Consider the following 12,727-nt stretch of genomic DNA (forward strand, 5'->3'; position numbering starts at 1 on the left):
CATAGCAAATGCCCTACTTTCGATGTTTTATATATCTTCATATGCTATATGTACTGTGTCCATTATTGTACCTTTAAATTTGGCATAAGTACATAAAAATCCACAGTCTAGTAATTATGGTCTATTATTACACTCATCTGATGTTATCTCGCTTTTGCAACATTTTGTCTTAGCGTTCCATGTCGGATGAATTGAAAGTGATTGCTGCTATTGCAAACAGACAATAAGCGATATCATGAAACGTGAAAGTTTCTTGGCACACGAAATCGCGGAAACAAACGGTCGTTTTAATCGTTGTTTGATGAAACCTTCTCTTTGATAAATAATGCGTCCTTGATCCATTTGGGCTTGACAGGTTGTTAAATGTCGTTGAAAGTGGGTTTCATTGAATTTAGACGAAGCCAGAACGAACAACAGATGTCTCACATATATCTAAGTGTGCATAATTCTATCTCCAACGGGCATTGCGTGCAGGCATAAGCCAATAAATTACCAATACATTTTCCTTCCTGCTGTCCTCTGTCATTGTAACGTATATACATATATGCATATAATATTTAACCAGCTGGTGTATGGGTCCGATTTAATCTGTCTGTGTAGTCGTCGAAAAACAGCGAGACTCAAGAAGGAGAAAGGTATTTTTTATTCTTGATAAGCGATGCAATTGTATTGTGTGTGCGTACGTGTGTGTGTACTTATGTAAAGTTGTACCGAACTTTTGAAGTACGTAAAAATGCATGTATTTGCGAAGGGAATATTATATAGCAAGGGAATTAGAACGCGCACGCAAATCGACTCTGAAAATCGTCAGTTTTTCGCTCAACGATATCGATGTCCGAACGCGATGCTCCAAAACATTTCGAATTTTTATTTCATAAGATCGCTACAAACACGAGGCAACCTTATTTCAAATGAATCGAGTGTTATTCGACGTTATTTGTCGTTGAAACGCATGATATGTTTATGTGTATGTTGTTCAATAATATGTATTTAAATAAACATTTACGTGTTTAACGTGAAAAATCATTGCATATATATATATGTTAATGTCTGGGAAAATTAAAAATAGAATATTAGTACTTCATGAATATTCTATGAGTGTTAGATTAGGTAATATCTTTTTCTGGTCATGGTGCATTGTACATTTCAATACATTATGATAGAGATATATATATCTATATGTGTGCATATAATATAACATACATACACATATATACACAATATTAAATTTATTTATTCTCTAGATATCCAGGGTAGAAAAATATTTTGTTAGAGAACACGTATCGATGACTGACTATGTAATAATTTTCGACGGATGAATCAGATTCTACATTACAAACGAAAAGACTATAATATGGTTGCGTTAATACACATCGACTTTTTATGTAACTCACATATCATCTCTCATTGATAGCTATCATTACAAACAACTTTAATTGATAATTAACATTCAACAGCAGTATATACAAAAACATATTACTTAATACTACTATAGTCATATTATCGTATTCGCGTATACGTGAAGATGTGCAACATAATATGTTAATTGAATTGTAATTGTTTGATAATGAAATATAAATATATATATGTTTGCATATTTACTTATATTTATATTTCATTCTCAAACAATTACAATTCAATTAACATACTTCAACTTATACGTAATTACGTTGAGATATTTACTTCTCAAAAGACATTAAAATAATAAAACAGCGTCGATTGTCGTCACCAAAGTATTTACCAAATATTCAATATTCAGCACTTTTCCATAGTAAAATGTGCTAATATATTATTTTCACGTTTTGACGACAAGATCGGAAATAAGTGTACTAAGCCAAATAAAAAATAACGATTACCAAATTCGCGGCATACAATGATTTGATCTAAGTATATGTATGTCCTTCCCGTTGACTTAAGCGTTATAGATCGTTCACATTATTGTATCACAGTAATCTAAAAGTAAATAAGTCTAGCGTCTTCTGGATTTTGTTCTACTGGACAATATGGACATTTCAATCTGGAAAATAAAATTCAATTTTTATTTATATTCTATTAATGCCTCTTGCCTTTTATTATGTTTTTCCTAAGTGGTTTCAATTTTTAATTTAACATTCGCCTTATTATTAAAATACATACTTGTTTGCGTTAGTAAGTTTATTTAACGCATCTCTTGAAATAACGTGTCCACAGACTAATTTCATTGGCGGATTATTCTCTGTACTTTGTTGTCTCAGAATTGGACACGCGAAAACAGAATGATAACGACCGTCTTTGCCGAGGTCTATTTCAATCTGCGGAGGAAAGTATCGGTTAAATAATGCAATATTTGTTTTCCATTTATTTATCCAGTTACTTACAGGTAATTCATCTTTTCCATTCCAAACGGTATTTACTTGCCTTTGTTGCATAACTTGCTTAATATTCAAAAGCGTTGGTAACGCAGTACAACCAGCATTAATGCTAGAACATAACGTTGTTAGATTTTCCTATCATTTATGCATTTATCTTTACGCGTTTTACGATATCAGAAACTATGAAGAAACATACCACACAGAAAGAGGACTATCTACGCTTAAACCAAATAATGTGCAAGCCTCTCTCGTGAATACATCGTGAATATCTAGCCATAAAGTAGGATCCAACAAATGACTGTAAGGAGAGGACTGTATTCCATTTGGTAAATACAATAACGTGCCCATTAATGCCTGCACCTCTTTTCCATGTCGACCGACGTATTGCGTAAGATTTTGACGAGCATAATTTATTGCTTCAGTTTGTTTGCTAGGTCCTTGTTGAATCAGTCTTATAAAATGTAACCTATGAAGCTTAAACTCAAGAGACGAATTCTACAAATAATGTTTAATGTCAGATATATTTGCACCAAAATAGTGTTATCTGAGCAGTGGCAATGGATGATGTTGTGCGTACTTGTGCTAGAAGTGCTTCTCTATGTCTTTTAGCCCATTCAAGCGCAGGTTCCAAATTTCTTTGCTTTAAGCAATCCAATATATAATTTAATTCTGTGAATGGCTCCTTTGTACCTTCTTCTGTTTTAATTCCAGCTTCCTGTAACAACAGATCCATTGTGTATATAGTTAAAAATTTATATGGTGTACACATGTGTATATATGATATTTATATAGGCTTACCGCTGCTAATTCTGCTGCAATATCCAACATGCCATGACGGTAAAAATGCTGACAAATAACTTGATTTAAAAGATGTGATTTTTCTGGACCTGAGAAAACATCTTCTCTGCTAGTACTTGCAAAGTCTGCAGTGAAATTTCTATCGATTGCTTTTCCTACTTTTGAAACAGAACCATGTAACTCTCTGTGTTCTGTGGTTAAACGATGTACAGTTTCACAAACTTTTTTCATTGCCTCTTTTAATATTTGCACTTGTCCTGGGGTTAATTCATGATTGTCTGGTGCTGGTGAACAAAAAATCCAATCCTTTTAAGTGGGATATCATATACGTTTAATAATAAATACGAGATTAGAGTGCAATACTTCGTAAATTCAAACTATGTAGAAATATTATCCAAAAATGTAAGCGAACGAGTGATATCTTGAACAAAGGAAAGTTCTAAATAACCGTTACGATAAAAGAGGTTAGAACTAGATAGAACAATATAAGAGGAAAATGGATAATATAAATATCTTTCAGGTTACATTTTTTGAGATCTACATATTCACATAGGAAAATTAAAATCTTCTTGTCCTATTTTCACTTTCTACTACCACAATTTTTAGAAAATGTTATTTTTTTGTTCATAGATTGTCAACGAACGATGACATTGTATGTAGCGAGAGAGCTTTCAGTTTACCTTGAGTAAATTCTCTTTTTAAAGATTCGATATGATTTATTAGATCCTGCAGTACTGTCTCTGCATGTTCGTTTACCACTCCAAATTTTAATAAAATCTTGTCAACTTCACGTTCAACGACATTACACGCCTCCATTATTGTTTTTCTTAGTGATATCACGTCACTGCTTGTCACTTTTGCTTTAACACGACTCACATGTATGTAGATGTATATCTCGCTTACACACATACGAGCATATACAAGTAATATAGTTACATACCTTTCGTATTCACAAACGTGACATTGTTACGTGCGCGCGCGCGGTTTTTATCTATAGACACATGCAAATTTATTTTTATGTAGGATATCGATTCTCTTATTTATTAGTACAAAATTTGATGAGACAAGGATCGTGTTAAAAAAATAAAATGAAACAATCACATATAATGAACAAGTAATATGTAACGAATTTCATTCGAACATGAATTATTTTATTATTGTTGTTGCGCTGTTATTATTATTATTATCTCTGTTACATAATATACATCGTCCTTTTCACAGTATGAGATTATACTAAAACAATGTTTTACACTAAATGAAAATATACAATTGTCATAAAATATATATATATATATATATTAATTTAATTTATCAGAATGTTTCCTTTAATACTTGATTTACATTTTTAAAACTTCCGATATACACAAAAGCCTAATTTGTTTCACTTTCATTGTAGTAATTATACAATTCACTAATTATACAAACTTTTAGAAACAGTTTGATATACCCATAATAAATGCATTTTCCTCCTATGATTATTCTACTATTGATTAAATTGGACGTGGCTCTGTAACAAATACGTTTGATGCAAGAAAAAATTATGGTTATTAGTCCTGTGTAATTTATAGCAAGTACATGTATAATGATATTATTGTAATAGGAAAACATGTTTACCCATTCTCGTGCCATCATAAGAATCGTATTTTTAGGTAATTTTGGTCCGATTAAAGGATTCATTTGAGCCATATAGCAACATAACCAGCTATAAGAACAAATAATAATTCGCATGGTATTTAATAAAAAAATTCAGTTAAATGCTTCATTTGACATTTGTTAACTTACAATAACCAACATGTAAATGCTGTCAACATAAGCATAACCTGAAGGATCCTGCAAGGAAAGAAGACTTAGGTTATTATTAAACAATCTAGTACTTCACTTTTGTTTTTAACAAAAACAATTTTTAAACATCTAGAATTTTTATAATAATACAACATATAATAAAACACGTACCCACGATTAGCACCTCTTGGAACAAAGATTGGTAAGACAATTCCTACTACAGCCCATAATGCCGTAAAAAGTAACAGTGGTATTATTGACGCTCCCATTTTCTTTGTAATAAATAAATTTTCTATGTCTTTTAAAAATGGGCTGAACCCACCGAGCAACCAATTTACTGATGTAAATGGGAGTCACGTGAATATCTCGATTTGCTTTCAACAAATACACACACTAGTTTCACAAACGAGAATAGCGAGTTACGATATATCGCATACACTTATTCGATACGATACACGCAGTTCGCGATTGATTGACAATCGAAAAGTTGATTAATATAATCGAAGTTAAAGTGGAGGGGAGGCTAATTCAAAAACATTCCTTTATTAATGAAAATTTTACAAATCTTAAAATTCATGAAAAAATTGAAATAGAACATAGATATAAGTAAAATCTCTATTCTTTATCTCCCCCCTTTCTCATTCTTTTTTATTTCCTCGCTCTGAAGGTATTGTTGTTGTGTTTAATAGAAACCACTTTAAGGTATTATATTTCAACAGCGAACGTTTATATTTTCTAATCGATGTACTGAAACTCCAAATTCAATGAAGATCAATGTTCTCCTTCACCAACATAAATCATAACGGCAACATTTAATCTCCAAATAGTCGTTCTTGTGTTATTTCTGTACTTTTATTCGGATGTTGAGTATCATCGTAACTTTCCGATATATCCACAATTGATGGCCCGTCGCCTCCGCCGATCGTAGAACATTGATCCATTTTACCAGTTGTAATCTCAGATTGCGTTTCGATGCATTCAACCAACGATTCTGTTAAACGTCTAACAGACTTTTTGTCTGATTTTTCAGCGATCGTATCATGTTGCGTTTTTTCTACGTGATGAAATTTCGACGAGGTTGTGCACAGATTTGTACAGGAAAATACAAATCTTTCTAATATACCTGAAAGTTTTATTATGTCAACAATTAGTGGTCAATTAAAATTATAACACGCAATAATTCAAAACTGAAATATTTTTGTGCTCACTAACGTTACCTGTTAGATTCATAGTTTCCTCGGACAAACAGATATCATCATGAAAACTAACACTGTCCCTGCTAAACAGATGCTGTCTGATACTAGTCAAACTACGTGGTTTTAACCTAATGTCGGTCAGGGATTGATCAACAGAGTCATTTTTGCGTGGTGTTTTATACATGACCGAACGTTCGGTGCGCATCTCGCGCCCTTTCTTGATATAAGGAATCAAACATGATAAATTCAATTGTGTTTTAGAAATACTATTCGCAGTTTGTATAGATAAGGGTGTTTTGCAACTGCTCACTAGAAAGATGTGCCGAATAAAGAATAACGAAGCATATAGAAGAATTAATGATACACAATATACTATTCTTACCTGTATAAGGAGTTCTTATATAGGCTAAAGGTTTTTGATGATGATGATCATTAGAAGATAATCCATAAATTGTAGATGCCAATTTGTTACTCACGTCTAAGAAAGGAAAGATTCGTATATTGAAATATTATGTGCAATTAATTGGTAATTAAAAATAGAATAACCTACCGTGAATAGTATCGCCTTGCCCCTTACTGCTTTTTCCATAACTTGTATTGATCAATGTTGTATTATTCATAATGGCAACTAAAGCGGGATGTAATCGTTTTACTACGTTTAAAATTAATTCGCATCTTTTTATTACTCGCAATTGCTGTGGTTCCGTAGCGTTATCCACTAACAGACTTTTCGAGGCAGCATCAGCTTCGAATATTGCTTTAAAATAAAAAAAAGAATCGATTACGGGTTTACATATAACAAAATATAAATTAACGATTTCATAATAAATACTTACCAGCTTTTAATTCTCTAATCATCATTATTGTTTGCCTTTCAATAATGTCGCTTCCAATATCGTTTATGGTGATACTTATTTGGCGGGAGAGCGACAAGGATCGAAGTACAATACTTTGTACTTGCGCTTGAGTAACAGGCTTCCTATTGTCGAGACAATTTGTCATTACGGAAATACGATCCTGAAGATCGTCTAATACTACCTAAAAATAATGATAATGGCGTGGAAATTTTGTATAGATGTATCTTTGATGTGCATAGAATAGACATTGTCATAAAATACCTGACAGTAAGCACCCGAATCTATAATTAGATTAATCGCATCGTGCAACTTATTGACTTCCAATTGCCACTGTCCAGTTAACAGTTTTACATTTTCTCGCATTTCTTTACTCTCTGGATGCAAATAAAAAGTAGTAATGGCAGAAATCAACTCTGTTTCCAAAGATTCGAGACTTGCCAAACAGTTTCGTATTTGATTAATCCCTAGATAATACAGCGTAAAGAATGGTGAATAACTAACAAGACACAGATGCGAATTTTGTATTAATTAATAGAGTTTGACTTACGATTTTTATCTTTACAAGAGGCAATAGCAAATAATCCAATTTGCATGGATTTGTCTATAATTTGATCGAAATCCTCTATAGCATTGGATAAATCGTTCTTAGATCGCTTTTTAGCGCTTAATGAATTGCCACAGATTGTAACAAGCTTTCTCAGAGCATGAAAGGGATCACTGAAAACTTCCATAACAAGATTCAATACCGACACATTAATTTTACGCTCTAATCGATAAAGCGCGTCGCTTAAACTGTTCATGAACAAATTATTCAATGCTGTATCAGATGATTCGGACGTTAATTGGAACTTCAAATTTTCATATTCAGATATAATCGATTGACACGTTCCGGTTATCGCTTTAAAATTGCAAGGTTTGCAGACCTGTGCAATTGCCATCGCACACGAGAATACATCTTCTATTCGAAGCCATAAGTCTTTGCATTCCAATATTTGATCTTTTTGTGATTTATTTGGAATCTCTGACAAGATATCCAATACCAAATCCATCCTAAATATAAAATAAATTGATGAAAGAGATATAAAGCGCTGTTTCCTTAAAAACAATTGAAATTATTTAGTTAGATTACCTATAAACAAAATGATTTTTTTGTTCAAATGCTTCATCCTCAGGTAATGAATCTGATGTATCCAATATTTCTATTATCATCTTCAAGCAAAAGCAGAGTCTTTCACAGACATATTTCTTGCAATTCTATGCGAATAAAAGCATAAGTATCCTATTAGAGTAAGCTTGTGTGTGCTTTTAAAATGTAGAGATCATAAAACATTTTATTACATAGATTGGTGCATTTAGCCGGTGTTGTTCTTGTACTAATTGTACTAACAGTTTAAATGCTGCACACAACTGACACAAATATAGTTTGATCTTATCAGCTAGCAACTGACACACTAAGCTTTTTTTATATATTTGTAATGGTCCAAGCAATTCCAGAATGGAAGTGCCTAATTCCTGATAATATAATTTAATATAATATAATTAGGATAATTGCAGAAAACAGTACAGAATGTCTTGTGTCCGTATCTTTTATACCTTGATGTTTTGAAAATGTTCAATTTCATTGGCTTGACCCATTTCCTTGATATAGTCTAGGCATTCTGTCAATCTTTGTTTCAGTGGCAAACATTCTAATTTTTCTAGACCTTCAAGAGTTAATTTAAATTTATCTAACACAGTGGACAAAATTTGAACTGCCATTTCTTTGTCTATGTTTTCAATCTAAAAGGAATTTTTTTATAATGGTTGACAATAAACTAACATGTATAATGTTCTTTGACATACAGACTCATCCATATATTTTAGCGAACAAAATTCTTCTACAATACTAATAATCTTTGATTCCATTTCTTCATAATCACTAATTTCTCCTTTTACCAAGGTATCAAATTTTTCTCCCAAACATTCCAAGTGTTCGAAGAGAGACGAGCTTTCTGATATACAACCATTTGGAGTAACAGGGTTGGCATTTATTAGTTCTTTCAATTTATTTACCTATGATATGGAACACATTAAAACTTTGTTACTCTTTACAAAATTGAATAATATAGGAATGTTAGAAAACTGCTATATTTTTCTTACTTGTTCCTCCATGGGTATTAATATCCCTTTTATTTGCTTTGTCTTTATAGGCATTTTTAAACTTTTTATTTTTTAAACTATCAACGATGATCGGCCTAATCTCGTAACTCTTGGTTGTTTGTAAACAACATGAAAATAGTAATTAATTGATTTTTAATTTACCAGCACAACAAAACAAAAACATAATCCGTTGATGTTTTGAATTGTTACGGTCTTACCACATTTCATACTGAAAAATGGTATATAACCAATCGCTTAACATTTTCTTTGAAATTTTTTTACTCACGTACAGTGAGTGTTTAAATAGAATAATTTATCTTTAAATACGTGTGTTTTCATAGAAATTCCAGTGGACCAAGTTTTCTGGAATTAAACAAACAGTTTATCTTTGTTCGTTTGTCTATTTTAAGTTGTCCATACTGACTCCTGGTGTATATGCAAGCATGCATTTGCACGTGTGTGAATTTGAACAAACATGTTGGAACACGGTAAGGCACAGTTCGATAATATCGACGGCGGAACAAGTCGTTTACCAGTTACTGAGTTACTCAGTATGACACAACGTTTAACTGACAATTGGATATGAAAAAAGTGTAATTTATTAACAAAATAACTATGTAAGTAACATAAATATGTTATGAATTTTGCGTTAGCTTAGACTTTTAAACAAGTACCAATATAGTCTTCGAGAAAAAAGCGCTGTACGTTCACAACAAATCAAGTTTCAAATCAAAATATTCTTTCGGAGTGGATTAATCTTTCTGGTATAGGCACTCTTGTAATCCTTTAGACAAATTTTAATTATCGTGCATATTTGTAATTTCGTGATATTTTGGAATTATTACAAATGTCAATAAATCCAAGTGATAATTTAATAATTTTATTTAGTAAGCTTTCAAATATCAGAAAGGGTTATGTAATTTCATTCTCGCTCGATCGGATAATTAATGAAAGTTAATTCGTTTTCGTGTTAAGTTGATAAAATTATATTAATGCATGTGTATAAAAGATTTATCTTCTTTTGTTTTTAAATACTTTTACAAATTTTATGCTCTTCATATGTAATATAGTATATACAACACATGCATGTGTCCTTAATAATGGCTTAATACTATTGCATAAACCTCGAATTTCTTATTCATCTACAAGAAATATTATTTCTATTACTGTGATATTATATTTTTTTCGCGTTATGTTAATGTTGTGATATTAATTTGTGGAACTACAAAAGTTTATTTCTAAACAAATTGATTTTTTGTATACTTTTGTATACTTCTTTTCTCCTCTTTGAAAGGGAGAGAATTCCCTATATACATATATGCTTTCATATGTGTATTCATATATGTATTCATTTGGTTCAGTTTCGGATTAAAAGAAACAAGTTAAAATTAAGAATTGTTGACATACGAATAAGTTTGCAATTTGCAATGAAATTGTTTGAATGTTATAATTCTGTTTAGACAGTACAAATTATACTGGTCAACAAAATGAAGTATTATGAAAGTAATACAATTTTCCAATTTAATTGGGATCAAGTAGCACGTGGATTTTGGCAAAGATATCCAAATCCTAATAGGTAGGTATCAAACTCGAAATGCATTTGTGAAATATGTAAAACTATATTATTATTTACTGATAAATATTTAGAAGAAATAGTACAATTCAAATTATTTTTTCAGCGCCCATGTACTTACGGAAGATACTGTATCAAGGAAGGTTGAAGATGGCATATTACATACCAGACGACTTCTGACAAAAACTAACAGAGTACCAAAATGGGGAGAGAGATTTATTAGTAAAAATGTTGTAAAAATTGTCGAAGAGGTCACAGTGGACCCCAAAACGAAAACTTTAACAACATATACAAGAAATTTAGGTTACACTAAAGTCATGGTAATTTGATATAGCAAGTTTGTGGAAGCTGTTGTATTGCGATTACTTGGAAATTAACTTTTATTACGCTTTTCTTGTTTCACAGGTTGTTGTGGAGAAAGTTGTTTATAAGGTGTGCGAAGAAAATCCTAATTGGACAGTTGCAAAAAGATCAGCTTGGATCGACAGCCAAGTATTTGGATTTGGTAGAGCTATTCAAGCATTTGGATTGGATAGATTTAAAAAGAATTGTACTCTGATGTATCACGGGTTTAATTATGTCCTAGCACATATGTTTCCACAAACAGCACAGTATATGAATCCGACACTTTCCCAAATGGGTTTTGCTCATCTAGTAAGAACAACGTACATAATCCAAGCTTCGAAAGGAAAAAATTTATATTTACATGTTTCTTTCTTTTAATTTCAGGTCGATGAAGGAGCTGGGGCAAGGACTAGTCTCGCGGAAGATTTTCAACATTCGTTACAGGGTAGAGCGGAAAAAGTAAAGGACGCTGCTAAAAAGGCAAAAGATTTGGCAAAGAAAAAAGCTGGAACGATTTATGCTGCGTACCAATCTGAACAGTCGTAAATAAAGCGATATTATTGATGTGAACAACGATTTAAAGTATTTGGGGAACAGAAACAGTGAAAATTAAAACAGTTTCGAAATGGAACCGAAAGATAATTCTTGCAAATCGATCGAGCGAATAGTATGAAATCGTTGGTAATTGTTTAGCATTGTCAATATTCATGTTTATAGTTGATTAAATAGGATTCGTCCGTCGATGAAGCAAGGGAGGTGAAAAGAAGTTTTCGTTTGAACCACTCTACTGCAGTGGCTCTGTATAATATTTCCACGTTGTCATTCCTATTAACTGCCAACACATATTTAATTTTTAAGATTTATTTAAAATATTTTTGTGATAGACGGAACAACATTTTTAAAGATCGCAATTACTGACGATGCTAAATTGCGCGAACGTGGCAATATCGCTATGCGTGTATATTTCCGAAAAAATTTCTAAATTTGTTATTCCTTCAAATACACATGTTTTACTTTGATAACGTGTAAACATTATTAAACACGATAACAAGAGAAAAATGTGGGAGGAAAAGTGTAGATTGTTTTGTAAAATATTAAAATAGTATAAAGAAAATTAGAGAAATTAAATTAGAAAATTAGAGAAAAGAAAATCTCTTTAAACGAGATGGATGGTTTCTAAAGGAACCATGAGTAATAGCGAGTGCATATTGATCCTAAGTATTAAGCATTTTTTACTGGTACGATCCAAACTTCGTCGGTATCTATATAATATTTTATATCGGTGTTGATGGTTTTCGTACATAATTGTAAAATTGCAATTGCACTTAGAACGTATTTGTGGCAATTCTGTATTCTGTGCACGCTTTTGCGTACACACCGTAAAATTAAGATATCCGGATGTATACATATTATATAAATATATAATAGAAGAATTTGTATAAATTCTAGTTAGAGATTATATCATGTTTACGTTGAAAGAAATCCTAATCTGATATTTGGACGTCATTGTAACTTATGCAAATATCATGTAAACAGATAAATTGTATATTGTTAAAATGTGTGAATAAATTATCTTATTGAAACCTAAGAAACACAATTTTATACCTTTTTATTTTTGTAATTAATGATTATTAAACGTGATTCGAGATTTTGTCTTGATTTAATTGATTCATACCGAAAGAGTAT

At 31.5% G+C, this 12,727-nt stretch overlaps 4 protein-coding genes across 4 annotated transcripts; 1 reads left to right on the forward strand and 3 right to left on the reverse strand.

Annotated features, from left to right (window-relative positions):
- Positions 1 to 1,876: 1,876 nt before the first annotated feature.
- Positions 1,877 to 4,021, reverse strand: LOC117230532 (E3 ubiquitin-protein ligase RMND5A). The gene is made up of 7 exons (XM_033488110.1): positions 3,830 to 4,021; positions 3,150 to 3,433; positions 2,929 to 3,066; positions 2,548 to 2,846; positions 2,358 to 2,460; positions 2,137 to 2,291; positions 1,877 to 2,017 (listed from the first exon to the last, which is right to left on the reverse strand). The coding sequence occupies exons 1-7, from the start codon at positions 3,963 to 3,965 to the stop codon at positions 1,954 to 1,956; spliced, it is 1,179 nt and encodes a 392-aa protein (XP_033344001.1). The 5' UTR covers positions 3,966 to 4,021; the 3' UTR covers positions 1,877 to 1,953.
- Positions 4,022 to 4,435: 414 nt separating this feature from the next.
- LOC117230538 (V-type proton ATPase subunit e-like) lies at positions 4,436 to 5,368 on the reverse strand. Its single transcript, XM_033488117.1, has 4 exons — positions 5,103 to 5,368; positions 4,932 to 4,979; positions 4,764 to 4,851; positions 4,436 to 4,656 (listed from the first exon to the last, which is right to left on the reverse strand). Exons 1-4 carry the CDS (start codon positions 5,198 to 5,200, stop codon positions 4,633 to 4,635), a joined length of 258 nt encoding a protein of 85 aa, XP_033344008.1. The 5' UTR covers positions 5,201 to 5,368; the 3' UTR covers positions 4,436 to 4,632.
- Positions 5,369 to 5,455: 87 nt separating this feature from the next.
- Positions 5,456 to 9,565, reverse strand: LOC117230523. Its single transcript, XM_033488093.1, has 12 exons — positions 9,124 to 9,565; positions 8,827 to 9,036; positions 8,578 to 8,763; positions 8,323 to 8,496; positions 8,114 to 8,238; positions 7,532 to 8,034; positions 7,246 to 7,448; positions 6,964 to 7,165; positions 6,678 to 6,884; positions 6,510 to 6,605; positions 6,149 to 6,436; positions 5,456 to 6,054 (listed from the first exon to the last, which is right to left on the reverse strand). The coding sequence occupies exons 1-12, from the start codon at positions 9,175 to 9,177 to the stop codon at positions 5,744 to 5,746; spliced, it is 2,559 nt and encodes an 852-aa protein (XP_033343984.1). The 5' UTR covers positions 9,178 to 9,565; the 3' UTR covers positions 5,456 to 5,743.
- An 88-nt stretch (positions 9,566 to 9,653) lies between these two features.
- On the forward strand, positions 9,654 to 12,164 carry LOC117230533 (PRELI domain-containing protein 1, mitochondrial). The gene is made up of 5 exons (XM_033488112.1): positions 9,654 to 9,740; positions 10,584 to 10,699; positions 10,803 to 11,016; positions 11,102 to 11,350; positions 11,426 to 12,164. Exons 2-5 carry the CDS (start codon positions 10,611 to 10,613, stop codon positions 11,585 to 11,587), a joined length of 714 nt encoding a protein of 237 aa, XP_033344003.1. The 5' UTR covers positions 9,654 to 9,740; positions 10,584 to 10,610; the 3' UTR covers positions 11,588 to 12,164.
- Positions 12,165 to 12,727: the final 563 nt, after the last annotated feature.

This window comes from Bombus vosnesenskii, unplaced genomic scaffold (genome assembly GCF_011952255.1).
Source record: "Bombus vosnesenskii isolate JDL3184/JDL3185 unplaced genomic scaffold, Bvos_JDL3184-5_v1.1 scf7180000013267, whole genome shotgun sequence".
Lineage (NCBI taxonomy): Eukaryota > Metazoa > Arthropoda > Insecta > Hymenoptera > Apidae > Bombus > Bombus vosnesenskii.

Bases quoted from the DNA above. Each gene is read 5' to 3' on its own strand.
- LOC117230532 (XM_033488110.1), bottom strand. From the start codon at position 3,965: ATGGAGGCGTGTAATGTCGTTGAACGTGAAGTTGACAAGATTTTATTA. The intron at 2,847-2,928 runs GTACGCACAACA...CATTATTTGTAG, and splicing joins GAGAAGCACTTCTAGCACAA to AATTCGTCTCTTGAGTTTAA. The intron at 2,018-2,136 runs GTATGTATTTTA...TTTATTTTCCAG, and splicing joins AAACTTACTAACGCAAACAA to ATTGAAATGTCCATATTGTC.
- LOC117230538 (XM_033488117.1), bottom strand. From the start codon at position 5,200: ATGGGAGCGTCAATAATACCACTGTTACTTTTTACGGCATTATGGGCT. The intron at 4,852-4,931 runs GTAAGTTAACAA...TTGTTCTTATAG, and splicing joins GCATTTACATGTTGGTTATT to CTGGTTATGTTGCTATATGG. The intron at 4,657-4,763 runs GTAAACATGTTT...TATTTGTTACAG, and splicing joins TTATGATGGCACGAGAATGG to AGCCACGTCCAATTTAATCA.
- LOC117230523 (XM_033488093.1), bottom strand. From the start codon at position 9,177: ATGCCTATAAAGACAAAGCAAATAAAAGGGATATTAATACCCATGGAG. The intron at 9,037-9,123 runs GTAAGAAAAATA...TCCATATCATAG, and splicing joins TAATACCCATGGAGGAACAA to GTAAATAAATTGAAAGAACT. The intron at 7,449-7,531 runs GTAAGTCAAACT...TGTATTATCTAG, and splicing joins CTCTTGTAAAGATAAAAATC to GGATTAATCAAATACGAAAC.
- LOC117230533 (XM_033488112.1), top strand. From the start codon at position 10,611: ATGAAGTATTATGAAAGTAATACAATTTTCCAATTTAATTGGGATCAA. The intron at 10,700-10,802 runs GTAGGTATCAAA...TTATTTTTTCAG, and splicing joins AGATATCCAAATCCTAATAG to CGCCCATGTACTTACGGAAG. The intron at 11,017-11,101 runs GTAATTTGATAT...CTTGTTTCACAG, and splicing joins TAGGTTACACTAAAGTCATG to GTTGTTGTGGAGAAAGTTGT.